At 40.4% G+C, this 15,086-nt stretch overlaps 1 protein-coding gene across 3 annotated transcripts; it reads left to right on the top strand.

Moving 5' to 3' along the window:
• The first annotated feature begins 4,219 nt into the window (after positions 1-4,219).
• On the top strand, positions 4,220-14,839 carry LOC138410501 (tumor necrosis factor receptor superfamily member 14-like). Of its 3 annotated transcripts, XM_069526846.1 has the most exons (11): positions 4,220-4,319; positions 4,426-4,645; positions 6,885-7,020; positions 8,401-8,494; positions 8,690-8,812; positions 9,052-9,207; positions 10,544-10,631; positions 10,738-10,913; positions 11,019-11,041; positions 11,163-11,223; positions 13,737-14,839. In XM_069526846.1, the coding sequence occupies exons 3-10, from the start codon at positions 6,979-6,981 to the stop codon at positions 11,208-11,210; spliced, it is 750 nt and encodes a 249-aa protein (XP_069382947.1). In that variant the 5' UTR covers positions 4,220-4,319; positions 4,426-4,645; positions 6,885-6,978; the 3' UTR covers positions 11,211-11,223; positions 13,737-14,839. The 3 variants fall into 3 exon arrangements, with proteins under 3 accessions (XP_069382947.1, XP_069382946.1, XP_069382945.1); XM_069526845.1 differs by lacking the exons at positions 4,220-4,319; positions 4,426-4,645; positions 13,737-14,839 and adding exons at positions 4,659-5,402; positions 11,362-12,727; XM_069526844.1 differs by lacking the exons at positions 4,220-4,319; positions 4,426-4,645; positions 13,737-14,839 and adding exons at positions 4,659-5,402; positions 11,320-12,727.
• The last annotated feature ends 247 nt before the right edge of the window (positions 14,840-15,086 follow it).

Genomic DNA, 15,086 nt, shown 5'->3' with positions numbered 1-15,086 from the left:
CAGAAAAAGCAGAGACAGGAGCAGATGGCCTCTCTACACTGGCTCTTACAGAAACCAGTACTGTATGGGCAACGTCTGGATTATTCCAACCTGAGTGGACCTACTCTGTCCAGAACCCTCCACGCTGCAGGGATTTCCACACTGGAGCAGGTGGTGAAGCTGGCTGGACCCTGGCTGGACGATCCTGCAGGATTAGCCTCTAAACTGGGAGTGAGATCCATGCGGGTCATGAATCAGCTCCTTCATCACTGGAAATCAAAACTGACGAGACATGAACACCTTCTTTTAAAAGAATTCTGTGATGGTTCACTGCTGCCAGACTCCACAGACCCATACCCTGCTACCAGATTACTTCCTGTCTTGGAAAAAAAACTGTTCTGGCTCCCTGCTGGAGCTTGTCACCCCTGTAAGTATTTCTCGGAAAGACGCCTCAAGAAAAACCCTCTATGGACTGATGGTGAAGACACTTAACCAGAAGACACTGAACGGGCACAGTGACAATCCATGGAGGGCCTACTTTAAACTAGATCCTGAAACCATCATGGAGGTCTTTGAACAAACATCCTGTAATAAAGAGACGCAGAGACCTGCAGTGGAGAATCCTACATGGAATCGTAGCAGTGAACTCTTTTATCTCGGTCATCAACTCTGCTGTAGAAGACAAATGTCTGTTCTGCAGCCAGAGAGAAACTGTGTTTCACAGTTTTTTAGAGTGTTCTCATCTCTCCACTCTATTTAGTTCACTGGACACCATTTTTAACAGATGCGAGGAGTTTTTCAAGAAGACAGTTTTTATCTGTGGTTTTAATTAAACTCGCCAGAGAAAACACAAGTGCCAGCTCTTAAACTTTGTTGTAGCTCAGGCAAAGATGGCGGTGTATGTGAGCCGTAAAAGAGAAATAGAAGAAGAAGTGAATGTTGATGTGGTTTACTTGTTTGCAAAAATGGTAAAAGCCAGACTTTTAATTGATTTTAGTTTTTTAACATTAAGATTCCTCTTCATTGTCCCACACACAGCATGCAACATGCAAACATGGGGAAATTTGACTTCTGTATTGAACCCATCCATGTGAACAACTCACACACGGCCTGAACACACAGAACACAATCCACACAGTGACCACACGGAACACACTGGGCAGCCATGAAGGCGCCCGGGGAGCAATTGGGTGGTTCGGTGCCTTGCTCAAGGGCACCTCAGCAGTGCCCAGGATGTGAACTGGCACCTCTCCAACCGGCCACCCTCTGGCTCCCAAAGTGTTTTCATACCACATATCTGTGTTCACATACTGAGTAATGTTACTGTAACATTAGCGGTGCAGTGCACGTCAGTCACTGACTGTAAACCTACAGCCCCTAATAACTGGCATTATCATATAACCAACATAATATAGAGCTCATAATAAAGCCTTCTCTGAGTTTCTCCTTTGTTTATGTTTTCAGACACTTATAGAAGAGATGAGTGTGGAGCAGCACAGGAGCTGACAGCTGCAGACGTGGTGACCCACCTTCTGCTGGAGTGTCATGGTGTTCTTATGAACTGTAGGGACACACCTTTCAGACAGTCAGAGGAAATGCTGTGGTCAGGATCCTGAAAGCTGTGAGTCTACCACCGTACTTCTCCCAGTACTGCCTAGAAGTTTTTTACATATTCACAGGCAGTACCAGGAGGATGTTACGGTGTTAGACCACATTAGAGAGCGTGGGGGGGGGATGACAACACTGTTACCTCAGCATATCAACATTTGATTTATTGTCAACATGGCTCTTTAGGCCAGGGAACCCATCTTGTCATCCCCAGCTGCTGTATTTGTCCCTCTGAAGGCTTCATACAGTACCACAAGTATTCACACACCTGCATATAGATGTATAAGGATATAATTAGGGTTATGACTATTACTTCTGTTGTATCTTTTTAATTTGATTGTAATGGATATATTCACATTTCCCATTATAAATATTTGTTCAAATATAACAAGTTAACACTGTTATGAAAAGTGTAATAATAAAAGGGACATTAAACAGATTTATTTTGAATATATATGTTATATACATAAAGTGATTTTTTATACAGGTTGGTGTTCCTGAAAGGCATCATGATTCAGCTTTGCTTTTCAAGGATGAATGGTGACCTCCCGTCTGGATCAGTCCTGTTGAAAACAGTTACAATACTTATTAATATAATATTTAACATTTAGATCTAGTTTTACAAAAGCTATGCTAATATGGGTATGACTTACAAGATTTGTATTCCACAAGAATGATGTCAAAACTAATAAAGAGTGCATGCGTATTAATAAAAATGCATTTTTTAATTAAATAAATATTTGTACAGTCTTCTGAAGCTGAAATCCCAGTTTTCAACCATTCAATATCTGATATACATGTAAACAACTTTGAACATTGACTGTGCATGTGAGTGATCAATTTCAGATGCAAGCTGTGAAAACAAACAAATAAAATAATACTAAAGCATTTCAAACTTTGTTTTAATAGATATGGTAAAATGGCAGTCAGAGAATCAATATTAAAATCGGTCTATGCATTGACTGTGTTCCAGTGCAAACTCCATTGCTACATACAGCCTGATCTGAAAAAGGGTTTTCTTTCATTGAAGTTGATGAACACTGAGAAAATCTTTTGGCTCTGTAATGTTTATGTGACTTGTACGTTTAAATTCTACAATCAAATATTTTTGAAGTGCTGTTACTACAAAATGCTGTGTGTTATTTAATCTGCTACTTGGAGTTTGTTAGTAATTATGAATCTTCATTTTGATAAGTCATTTTTATCATTCACGCCAAGTGACATTAACTCACCTTCTGTATTGACTGCACAACCCGACACAATGAAATGTTTGTGATGGAAGTGACACTTGAAACCACCTCCTGCTCAGCCAGTGACTCAGTAGACAGTTTGTTCTTCTTTCACACAATAGGAGAGACACTACCAGAGCAGCAGCACCTGACCCAGGACATCTCCTGGAGGATTGTATCACTCATTTGATAAGACAGTTTATGGATGTGGAGCCACTGGGGTAGGTTTATGCTTAATTTACTTTGTACAGTCTTGTTAGCTCATCTGCTAAAGTCAGTGTGACTAGGCCACAGAATACTTTGCTAGCATTGTGTGCTGCTTTTCAAGACACATACCCAGGCATGTGCACAGACATCTTTGGAAGCAGGTGCTCAAGCCAAAAAAAAGGCCACCCATCGCCAAAATGATTCATAAAATTAAGAAAAAACACAGTCGGATATATTAAACTTATGTTTTTAATTTTTTTAATAAATAAATAACAGGCAAAAAAATAATTCTCAGTTAAAACTTATCAAAACTCTGCTCTGAATAAATGAAATAAAAATAAAGCATCCAATATATTCTGTAAAATACATCTATTTAAGGAGGAGGTGAGGGGAGCAGGATCGTTCAGCTTCTTCACAGGAGCATCCTCCTTGGTGCCATCTCTTGGAAGATTCTTATGACCTCTGGTTTATTTGTATGTCTTGCTCAATGGCAGGAGGAGAAGGTCAGAGAGTCTTTCTTCCCCATAGAGACTCCTGAGCCTGTTCTTTATGATCTACACTGTGAGATCTATTAACCTGGTCAGTATCTCTCTGTTTGTCTGCCTCTCTCGCTCTCTGGCTTCCACTCCCTTTACATCTGATCATCATCAACATCAGATGAAGTCTGGAGAGCCTTTTGGTAATTGGTCCACCTCACCATGCTTGTCATGTGGACCTCTGTGACAGAGTGCTGCTTGATTTTTTCAAGAGCACTATTCCCCTTTCTGATCCCTTTTTTCCACTCCTTTCTGCTTTTATATCTTCAGGTAGAAAAAGCAGACAACTGACACAATGCATTGAATCAGCACATTTCCAGGAAACCAATGCTTTTTGCAGCACATCACAATGTAGCTCTCATTGCAACCCGCCCCTTTTTTTGTTTGTTTGTTCAGGAAACGTGGGGCCAGTAGCCATGAATGTTTCAGCTATAATGTTAAGTATTGTGGTTCATTTTGCACAAACACTACCATTACCTGTCTGTCTGATACTGCGGGTCAGAGGAGACCTGCAGGCTGCAGCGGCTTAGTGCTCAGCTCTGCACGAGAGCTAAGTGGAGGAGGAGTAGGGAGGAGGAGGAGGAGGAGGAGGGAGGAGGAGGAGGAGGAGGAGGGAGGAGCAAAATTCTCACAAGAACTCAAATAAATGCCATCAGATATCAAAACACTGTTGGGCTCCAGCAGAAAGGGCACTTTTCTCATCCAGGGCAAAGGGGCAGGTGCTTGAGCACCACTAGGGGTCTATCTGTGCACATGCCTGGTAAGATGAATGTTATGATGCAGAAAATAAGAACATCTTGTATCTTTCAATTAAATTGTTTAACACATTTTTATGTTCATGTAAAAGTGATTTTAATTTAAAACAGCGCTCGCTCCGTGTGGATCTCGCCGGGCATCGCGCACTCTGCCCCAGTGGAGCCCCTGCACTCCGCCTGACTCTCTGGCCAGAGCGACATGGAAAGAGGAAGACGCAAGGAAAGAGAGAGAGAGATAAGCCTGAGAGACACGGTGAACTTGACGAGGTATCTGGAACTGGGATCTCTGGAACTCTGGAAAACTCATTTAATATCATCAAATACTTTGCGGGTGAGTGGAGAGGAGCGCTCGCTCCGTGTGGATCTAGCCGGGCATCGCGCACCGTGGCTCGGCCTATGGAGCTTTTTTTCCTTCTTACCGGCGGAGCAGTTGAGATAGACATGTGATATTTTATTGCGGGCATTGAGTTTGACATGTCTGGGTTAAAGGCATTTTCCATGAGGCAGCCATGAGATGATCTGTTAGTATGAGCATTCCAGAAAATTCTTATCCCCAGAATGATTCTGTAATACCTCTGGTGAAGGAAGGAGAGAGCCCGAGTCGTTGCCTCAGTGTTTTATTCACCCACAATATGAGTCCCTGAACACGAGCTGCTGTCACAGCCACAACTCACACTGATACTTCCTGATCACACTCTCCTCATAGACTGTATAGAAAGAGGTTATAACTCCACCCACTGCTGAACCTTCAGCCAAACAACATTAGGTTGTTCTGTCATTTCTCTTCTCGGTCGTGGAGGATGATTCATACTGAACTTTGCTCGGAGCTCGTTTTCTACCTGACCACACTGGGAAAGAGGCTTTTGTGTTTTAACAACGTTTCTCTTGTGAATTATTGATCCGAAGTTCGAATCTGTGAATATGTTTCCAACTTCCCTCAGCGGCTGTGTGGCGTCGAGAGATCTTTTTCCATGAAGTGAATATGAGTCACCATTTTTCTTATCCAGCTCCGAGGACACTCACTTTGAACCCGAGAGCTCACTGCCTGTAGACGGAACATGGAAGTTTGTCTGATCGTGTTAACGACGGTAAGCTGAGTGAATTTCTATAGAACCTCTGAATGTTGCATATTACAGAGCAGGAGTGAACCAGTAGATTGTTGTGATGTCGCTGATAAATCGACACCGTGAGTTTGTGGAGATGAACCAATAAGTTGTTCGCTGTGTACTGGTGTTATCAACAAAGTGTCACTGTCAGAGAACTACTGGAAACATGGTCTGAGTCTGAGTTGTGTAAAACCTTCAGGTTTGGATGAGGAAGTGTGGAATCTGAATCATCTGAAAAACTAAAATCACATGAAGACACCCACATCAGGATTTAGGTGAAAACTCGCTCCTCCACTCTGCAGTAATCCTGTGATCAGTTATCATGTCAGAAAAACCACCATCTGCTCACATATGATACCAACTCTTAGCTGTGTGACCGTGGTGTGTTGTGTATTTGTCCAGAGCTCAGTTTCATTATCTTGAAACAGTCAAAGACACATAGAGGTCACTTCTTATTTCAAATCAACAGGATCTCACTGAACTGTAGGAAACGTGGGCTTTGAAAGGGAACAGAACTAAGACCTGAACTTTGAGCAGAGCAATGGGCTGTAGAAGGTTTAATGATGAATGTTACCACTCACTGAAAGTCAAAGACACACAGACCTGATCAGACTAGCAGCAGGAATGTTGCCAGGTCACCTTCTGGCCTGTGGCGTGTGAACCAGGTGCGGCGTGACTGGGCCTGACGGGCCTGGGCCCACCCACTTTTACTAATGACCCACTCTAAATAACAGACAGAATCTATTTTTTTCTGAATTTCTAATTTAAAATAATTCTAATTATTAAAATTAACTATTGATTAATGAGCCAGCCTACTGGTTTTCTTGTGTTTATGAGATATTTTATTAAGAATGCCAAACGTGAACGAAATGTGTCACTGTCAATGAGTTGAAAATAAATACGGCATCTGTAATGAAAGGATTTGGCTTTTCATGCATTTTTATTCACGACCGGACCCTCGGGTCCGTCAGACCAGTGAATAACTAACACCAAAAACGCAGAGAGAGGGAGAGGGCGCATTTGGCGCATACTGGGTGAGCTACATTAACTTTTAACAGGAGAGAGAGCTGCACACTGCGCTGTCAAAGCTCTTCGCAACTGCTCGTGTCTCAACATGAACGGTGTATGCTTTCAGACACTACAGTACATAGACAATCAGGTTGGGCAGGAATAATGTTCAGCTCTATTACTGTTAGTATTAACTTCTGTAATTAAAGGCCCATCCAAAATTACGTTGGCCCACCCAGAACTGAAATCCTGGCGCCGCGCCTGGTGTGAACGGCTGAGTAGTGGCAGCTGACCATAAAATGAATTTATTATTTTTTTGGTGGGGGGGTAAACAAACTGAAGCCAGTCAACAAAAACAACACAACACACAATGTGCCAATCCTGGTGCCTTCTTTGAAAATGTCGCCTCATTGACTGTGGCAACTGCAGCTGAGTCTTCTTTGTCTTTGTCTCCAGATGTGTTTCTCCTTTTTGGATTAAAAACTCACCTCAACCCAGATCTCAGTGATGGTGACTTCAGCTCAAGAAAACTACCAACCTGCCGTTCAAGATGAATTTGAGAAGTAAACATTTGGAAGCTGCATCTTTGTTGGTAAAGTTGTGTGACACAATAAATAAATACATTAATAAATCAAGACATATTCTGCAAACAAATAAGAAATAAATAAATAAGAGTTTGTAATTAAACAGGACATACATAATTAAATGTCTTGAATTTATTTCCTCATTTATTTATTTATGTATTTCCGTGTCAATATGCTTATGGCAGCACACACACACACACACACACACAAACACACACACGTGTACTCACACACATTTTCTCTCGCTCCTGGTATTTCACTTGATGCCTGATACGATGATGATTTTAAAAGTAAATGTCACTCACGTTCATCATATGAAAAGTGATTTGTTCAGTTCATCGTTGATGAAAAATATGAACAGTGTTCATGCACAACACAGGCTGTTTGCCTTAAACCTGCTTAAGTAGCTAAGTTTTACATATTGTATTTTATCTACTAGTGGTTTATAAATGTCAGTTTTTATGAGGCATTGCAAATGAGGTTAGGTCATTAGCTAACCATGTAGAGAACCATGCACCCAAGGACTAGCTTCTGTTGCTCGTTTGCTAACTACACTACAGTGAAGATTCACGAGGAAAACATTGCTTCTGTCTGGATCGCTCAGTTGACCAATCCTGCTCCAGACTGAGGTTAGGACCTCCTACCTCATTTACATATGGCCAAAGAAATATGGAAATAAATCAATGTGGAAATAAATAAAGTATTTTTCCTCCTCCATACTCCTCTTCACCTACAGTTCTGCTTCTTCTTTCCTCTCTCTGTCACTCATAAGCCGTTTTGTAGACATGTCCTGTGGAGGAGCTCCAGAGAATTGGGGGCCGGACTTTCTCCACAGTTTTCCTTTCACACATGCACAACACAGCAGGAGATTCTCGCTCAGACAAGTTCACAACAGCAACAAACACATTTTACCTTCTGCAGAATTGATCAGCGTTAGCAGAATTGTGACAGGCTGCACTTTCAGTAATATTTCCTCAAAGTTGTAAATCAAAGAAACAGTAAATACAAAAATCTTAACTGGTGGAGCTCCACCTTAACAGATGCAGACTACTCAGCTATTAACTTGAGGAGGAGTATTTGGGCTGGATACTGTTAATTAACAATCTGACTCCAGAAACAATCAAGCCAGTGTTGAGTCTGTTTAAACAGATGAGCAGGTCTCTGGGGTTCTCATCCATTGTTTTTATAAAATAAACCCATATACATCCATCTTTCATTGAATGAACTTACAAAGATCTGAATACTAACTCAAATGTTGTCACAAATATATGACAAAAAACAGAAACTGGAAAGAAGAAACATTTGGTCATTTAAGTGTCCAGTCGTCTCCTCTCCTCTCTCTGTTCATGACAATGTTAACATGTTTAAACTTTTGCTCTGTCCTTCAGATACTTTTGATCAAAGTCTTCTGTGTGAATACTCTGACTTGTCATCCAACTGAGTATCAGATAGGGAGCAGATGCTGTTCTTTCTGTCCACCTGGTAAGATCCTGAACGAGAAGAATAAGATGGAATGGGTTGTTTTATATTTTTTGGCTTCTTTTGTTGTAAGTAATAAGAATGAAACTGCAGCGCATGTTACGATGACTCACATATAACGTGAGTTTAACTCTCAAGATGATTTGTCTTTGTTCAACAGAAACATTTCATGCAATTCAATTGTTTTCTCTTCAACAGGAAATCGTGTTGAAACACACTGCACAGTGTTCAGTGACACTTCCTGTCTGCCCTGTGAGAAGGACACCTTCATGAATCATCCCACTACAGATGCAAAGTGTTTTCCCTGCACCTGTGGTCCAGGTAGATTTCTGTCTCATTTTTAGTTCTTTTTTGCTATCAAATTATAAGAGACTGCTTTGCTCTGTAGTTTCTATCAGTGAGACGTGCATTAATGGTAGAAGTGAAAGTTCTTACAAAAGTCAGTTGTTCACTCCATATCTCCTTGTTCCTGCCACCAGCAGATCAGTCCACTGTGTTGTTTATACAGCAGTTTGTATCTTCATATGTTCCCTCCATATGTAACCTCTATGTGTCCACAGATTCTGGTCTGAAGATAAACACTTCATGCACAGCAACAACAGATTCAGTTTGTGAACCTCTGGAAGGATTCTACTGTACAGACCGCACAAGGAACAACTGTGCAGCAGCAAAGAAACACACACAATGTAAACCAGGGCAGTTCATCAAACATAGAGGTGCGTTTTCCAATTCTGACTTTAAGATTGAAGTTTTCTCAGCTGTAAAAAAAGAACACAGAGCAGGTTATTTCAGTCATCCAGTCAATTGTGAAGCATTTGGATGATATGTGGCAAATTGTTCATTTCATGCTTCACACATGACATCTGTATTATGAATGATCAAACGTTCAGTCAAAATCACTGCCAGATCATTTTGATGATTTCATGATTTTAATTTCACCACATTGGACTGAGAGAGTCTGATTATCTGATCTCCGTCATGGCAACAGAAGTCAGAGAATCACTTCCTTTTTACCAATTTGTTTTCAAAGTAAAACATTTGTTGCTGCAATGCCTTTATAGTGAAATTACAGATCTTTTATTTTGAAAAGTAATGAACTTTGGTCTGTATCATAGGTCTGAATATACGTAACAGACTTCTGAAGTAGTGACAAACCATAATATATATATATATATATATATATATATATATATATATATGGTTTTTCTAAGGTGACGTTAGTGAAGTTAGAAAACTTTGTGTTTCACCCACCTGGTTTATCTACAGTGGAGTAGTCAATGTTTTTCACACAATGAAACTGATTTTACTTTGTTACTCTTCATGTGTGAGGTTTATAAACCACACACTTAGACTGTTTATAAAAAGTTCTGCACACAAACAATAAAAAGTGACAGTATATTGTAGAACAGTTTGAAGAGGACTCACTAACTAAAAACAAAACTAATCAAAATCCAATCTTCCTGTGCAACTGTGATAATAATCATAAGAGAAATAATCATAATAATGTGGCTGAGTGGCAGCCTGTCACATTCTACAAGAAGTGGACAGTTGTGATAAACAGCCTAATATATTCAGTGTTATTTCAAAGTTGTATTCTTATTTTTATTCTGACTACATTGTGTCCATGCACTGCTGCTTTCACTGTGCTGCTGCGTCGACTGAACTTCCTCCATGGAGGACCATTAAAGGTGCATCTCATCTGACCTTGTCTTTTCTTTATGCAACACAAAAAATATAAAAACAAATAATGAATATAGTCATAAAAGACTGTTGCAGTGATCCAGGTGTGATGAGAGAAACTAATGTCAAATAGTTTCTGTATCTTTAAAATTCTGTCAATGTTCCTTAGTTAATAGAAATATGTTTGTAAGTTTAGTGACATGCTGCTCTACATTTCATCACATCTCACATCAAAAGGAGGGAATTTGAACAAGCAAATGTTTGCTGATCAAAAACCTCAATAATCAGACAGGTCTCATGTCAAATACCACTTTGCTCTATAATCCTAATATGACGTGTACAATAGTAACTGTATAGTTTGTGTTTGTACAGGAACAGCCCTCACAGACTCTGAATGCTCTGACTGCAGTAACGGAACATTTTCTGATGGGACCCGTACATCTTGTCAAGCACACACACAGTAAGTGAAGAGTCACACCACACGTGGACGTGCCTGGTTTCTTACACCTGCAGTGAATCTGTGGTGTCTCTCACGGTCCTGTGAAAATGTCCCCCTGTCGTTCCAGATGTGAATCACCAATCCTTCAGCTGAAGCGACCAGGAACAACTTCAACTGATGCTGAATGTGGAAATCGTTTTATTGTCCCAATATTAGTATTAATCATCACTTCAGTGGTTTCGTTTGTTTTAGTTATATCTGCCATCGCCTTCGTTTACAGGAAGAGGAAAACACGTCATTCAGGTACGAAGTGTGTGATCAAAGAAAATGTTCTCATGGATGATAAGAATCCATCAAGTCATGATGTCATCGAGTAAGAGGTTTTTCATCTGTTTCTTTCTGTAACAGGAAAAAGAAGAAATCCCACAGAGGTACGTTTGTTCTCTCTTTTTCACAGTGTATGTTCTGACTCTGTGTATATGTTCAGTGCTTGATGACAATACTTGCTTGATGAAGGTAATTTGATTATTTTATTTAATATTTCACTTAAAGGGAAACACAGCTGAAGGAGAAACGTTGAATATGATGGAGAGAACATAATGAACAGCAGCAGGTGAGACAGCAGCGTGCTCTACATTGACATATTCATTAATTGAGGACTGTATAGACACTTTCAGACATGACCTCTGGAGGTACATTGTTTTTGCAGGGTACAGAAAAAACCACTGCTCTGTTTCACATCACTTCACAGATGTCACTGCACCCAAACTACAGTGAGCTGGGAATATGAAACTTGGAGCATGTTTATTAAAACTGCCTGAATCTCCTGCTGACAGTGAGTGAGCTGCACGTGCCTCAACACTCAGACTTCATGATCCTCTGTGGAGAGATAACTCACAGCTGGATCTGGAATATCATTTCTAAGTGCTGGCACAGTGGCATGATGGGACAAATGGCCACCCTCAGTGTATGAACTGAGATTATTCTCTTCATATTTTATTTTGTTTTATTTTCTTCACAACAGACACTTGTATCTTGGAAGGACAAGCATTAAATAGCATGTTACCATGTAAGTATGTTTCACTGTGAGGTATCAGCACAGTGGTGTGATGTTGGAGTTGTCAGTGTTTATGAAGCTGTACAGATCTTAATGCTCGGTTAGGTTGAAGCATTCTTTGGACTTGTATTATGAAAATACATAAGGAATAGCTAAGTGTTGTATATTTAACTTTCTAAATGTGTGTTTGAGTGAAGATTCTGGGTTTTACCTCTAAACATCTGTTTGAAACACAGATGTCTTTTCTAAACAGAAGAGTGTAACACTGGGGGACATTCAGCGCAGATGGACAAAATAGAGTAGATGTAGTACCAGAGTCTGGTTCGTAGTAGTATCTGTTACTAAGCAACCAAAGGCAGAGTACACATTCTGCTTCCTGTTTATACTTACAGTGTATGTAACTGGTCTTGCATGTTAAATGTTTTCAGGGGCTCTTTTAAACTCCAAATGTTTTTGGACCATTTAGCTACAGTTTCTGGGCTGAAATATTTAAATTGAAGTTCACCTGCACTGTCAGATATAGGTGAGTTAACTAGTTCAAGTTTAAAGTAAAGCAACTTGGTTAACTGATCATTATATGATTGTATTAAGCTCTATGACACCATAAGATCATTATACTGAAGCAGGTATGTAAGCTGCAAGTGAAGCTGCAGTAAAACACATTATAAACAGTCATGTATAGAGCGATGTAAGATATATTATGAGAGCTTTTGAAAATTTCAGACATTTGAAATAACTAGATTTCTTTTTCAGATGCAAAACATTTTCAAAACCACTGGTTTAGTTTTTAACAATGTGATTTAACAGCTTGTTATATTGTCTATCAAAGAAATGTCCATAAATCCAGATGTTTGTGTTTCATAAATTTGGTTAAAACCTTCACTGAGTTGAGTGAATGGATTTACAGTGATCTGGAAAGACAGAGAACATGGTGGAGGAGCAGGTTGTTTGTTTTTTGTTGATAGAAACAAAGTTGTCCATTACAGTTGGAGATTTCAAGCTATGCATAACAGAACATGACAGTTACCAGTATGTTCATTAAATGGGATAAAACAATAAACCTTGTAAAACACTTATTATGCATCTTGACACTGCAAGTATTAGCAGGACAAGAACATGAATTCCACAAATATAATCTGTAACCAGTGATACTGAAATACAAACAGAGAAATATGAAAGATTCATATTAGGAGTTTTTTCTACTTGTTTAAATGATGGAACATCTAGCTGGTCAGACTTGATGGTCCTGGTAAAAATAAAAGTGCCTTTTTCAGACAAATCTCTTTAAATCTATTATTAACAACACAATGGCGAGATACATCGTCCTTTAAACACTGTCATAATTAGAACTATGGTTTCTGAGGTATTGTGTGTGAAGCACCGACAGTGAGAGCCATGTCATTTGCTTGCAAACACATCCAATAACTCATCCGTATTTCTAACACAGTGAGGGTCTGCTCAGATACTGACTGTTTTATACACAGTAACCTCAAAAGGCTTAAGTGATTAAATCCTACAATTGTATACCTGCCCTGGGACAAGTGAGCATGTACATACAAAGTAAGCAGATCCACATTTTTGAAGTGAAACAATGCAAAAACTAGGAAAACGTGATAGAAAAGGTCAGAGGTCGTCTCGTGAAATGGACCTGGGTTTTTTTTTAAATATCCTACAAACACAGAGTGCTTATAATTAACAATCTTGTGTCTTCTGCTGTGTGGCATCGGTTGGCCTGTGTTGACCCCCCAGCCTCTCTGTTGTCACAAATCCAGAGGGTTTTATTTGATTGTGTTTGGGACAAGCTGCACTGGATACCACAGAGTGTCCTGTTCCTTCATAAGGAGGAGCGTGGACAGGGGCTGATTCACCTGGCCAGCAGAGGTGCAGCTTTTCATCTCCGGTTTGTTCAGAGGTTGCTGACTGGACCAGCTGACCTGGCATGGCGACCTCTGTCCTGCTGCATCCTGAGACATGTTGGTGGTTTGGGACTGGACTTAACCTTGTTTTTTATGGACCTAGGAAGCTGAACACCTTTTCTCTGCCAGACTTTAATCGGAACCTTTTTTCAGTGTGGTCTTTGCAGAAAAAGCAGAGACAGGAGCAGATGGCCTCTCTACACTGGCTCTTACAGGAACCAGTACTGTATGGACAACGTCTGGATTATTCCAACCTGAGTGGACCTACTCTGTCCAGAACCCTCCACGCTGCAGGGATTTCCACACTGGAGCAGGTGGTGAAGCTGGCTGGACCCTGGCTGGACGATCCTGCAGGATTAGCCTCTAAACTGGGAGTGAGATCCATGCGGGTCATGAATCAGCTCCTTCATCACTGGAAATCAAAACTGACGAGACATGAACACCTTCTTTTAAAAGACTTCTGTGAAGGTTCACTGCTGCCAGACTCCACAGACCCATACCCTGCTACCAGATTACTTCCTGTCTTGGAAAAAAAACTGTTCTGGCTCCCTGCTGGAGCTTGTCATCCCTGTAAGTATTTCTCGGAAAGGCGCCTCAAGAAAAACCCTCTATGGACTGATGGTGAAGACACTTAACCAGAAGACACTGAACGGGCACAGTGACAATCCATGGAGGGCCTACTTTAAACTAGATCCTGAAACCATCATGGAGGTCTTTGAACAAACATCCTGTAATAAAGAGACGCAGAGACCTGCAGTGGAGAATCCTACAAGGAATCGTAGCAGTGAACTCTGTTATCTCGGTCATCAACTCTGCTGTAGAAGACAAATGTCCGTTCTGCAGCCAGAGAGAAACTGTGTTTCACAGTTTTTTAGAGTGTTCTCATCTCTCCACTCTATTTAATGCGAGGGATTTTTCAAGAAGACAGTTTTTATCTGTGGTTTTAATTAAACTCGCCAGAGAAAACACAAGTGTCAGCTCTTAAACTTTGTTGTAGCTCAGGCAAAGATGGCGGTGTATGTGAGCCGTAAAAGAGAAATAGAAGAAGAAGTGAATGTTGATGTGGTTTACTTGTTTGCAAAAATGGTAAAAGCCAGACTTTTAATTGATTTTAGTTTTTTAACATTAAGATTCCTCTTCATTGTCCCACACACAGCATGCAACATGCAAACATGGGGAAATTTGACTTCTGTATTGAACCCATCCTAATAACTGGCATTATCATATAACCAACATAATATAGAGCTCATAATAAAGCCTTCTCTGAGTTTCTCCTTTGTTTATGTTTTCAGACACTTATAGAAGAGATGAGTGTGGAGCAGCACAGGAGCTGACAGCTGCAGACATGGTGACCCACCTTCTGCTGGAGTGTCATGGTGTTCTTATGAACTGTAGGGACACACCTTTCAGACAGTCAGAGGAAATGCTGTGGTCAGGGTCCTGAAAGCTGTGAGTCTACCACCGTACTTCTCCCAGTACTGCCTAGAAGTTTTTTACATATTC

This window comes from Paralichthys olivaceus, chromosome 6 (genome assembly GCF_024713975.1).
Source record: "Paralichthys olivaceus isolate ysfri-2021 chromosome 6, ASM2471397v2, whole genome shotgun sequence".
Lineage (NCBI taxonomy): Eukaryota > Metazoa > Chordata > Actinopteri > Pleuronectiformes > Paralichthyidae > Paralichthys > Paralichthys olivaceus.
The sequence above is the reverse complement of the archived record's forward strand: the minus strand, read 5'-3'. Positions and strand labels throughout refer to the sequence as shown.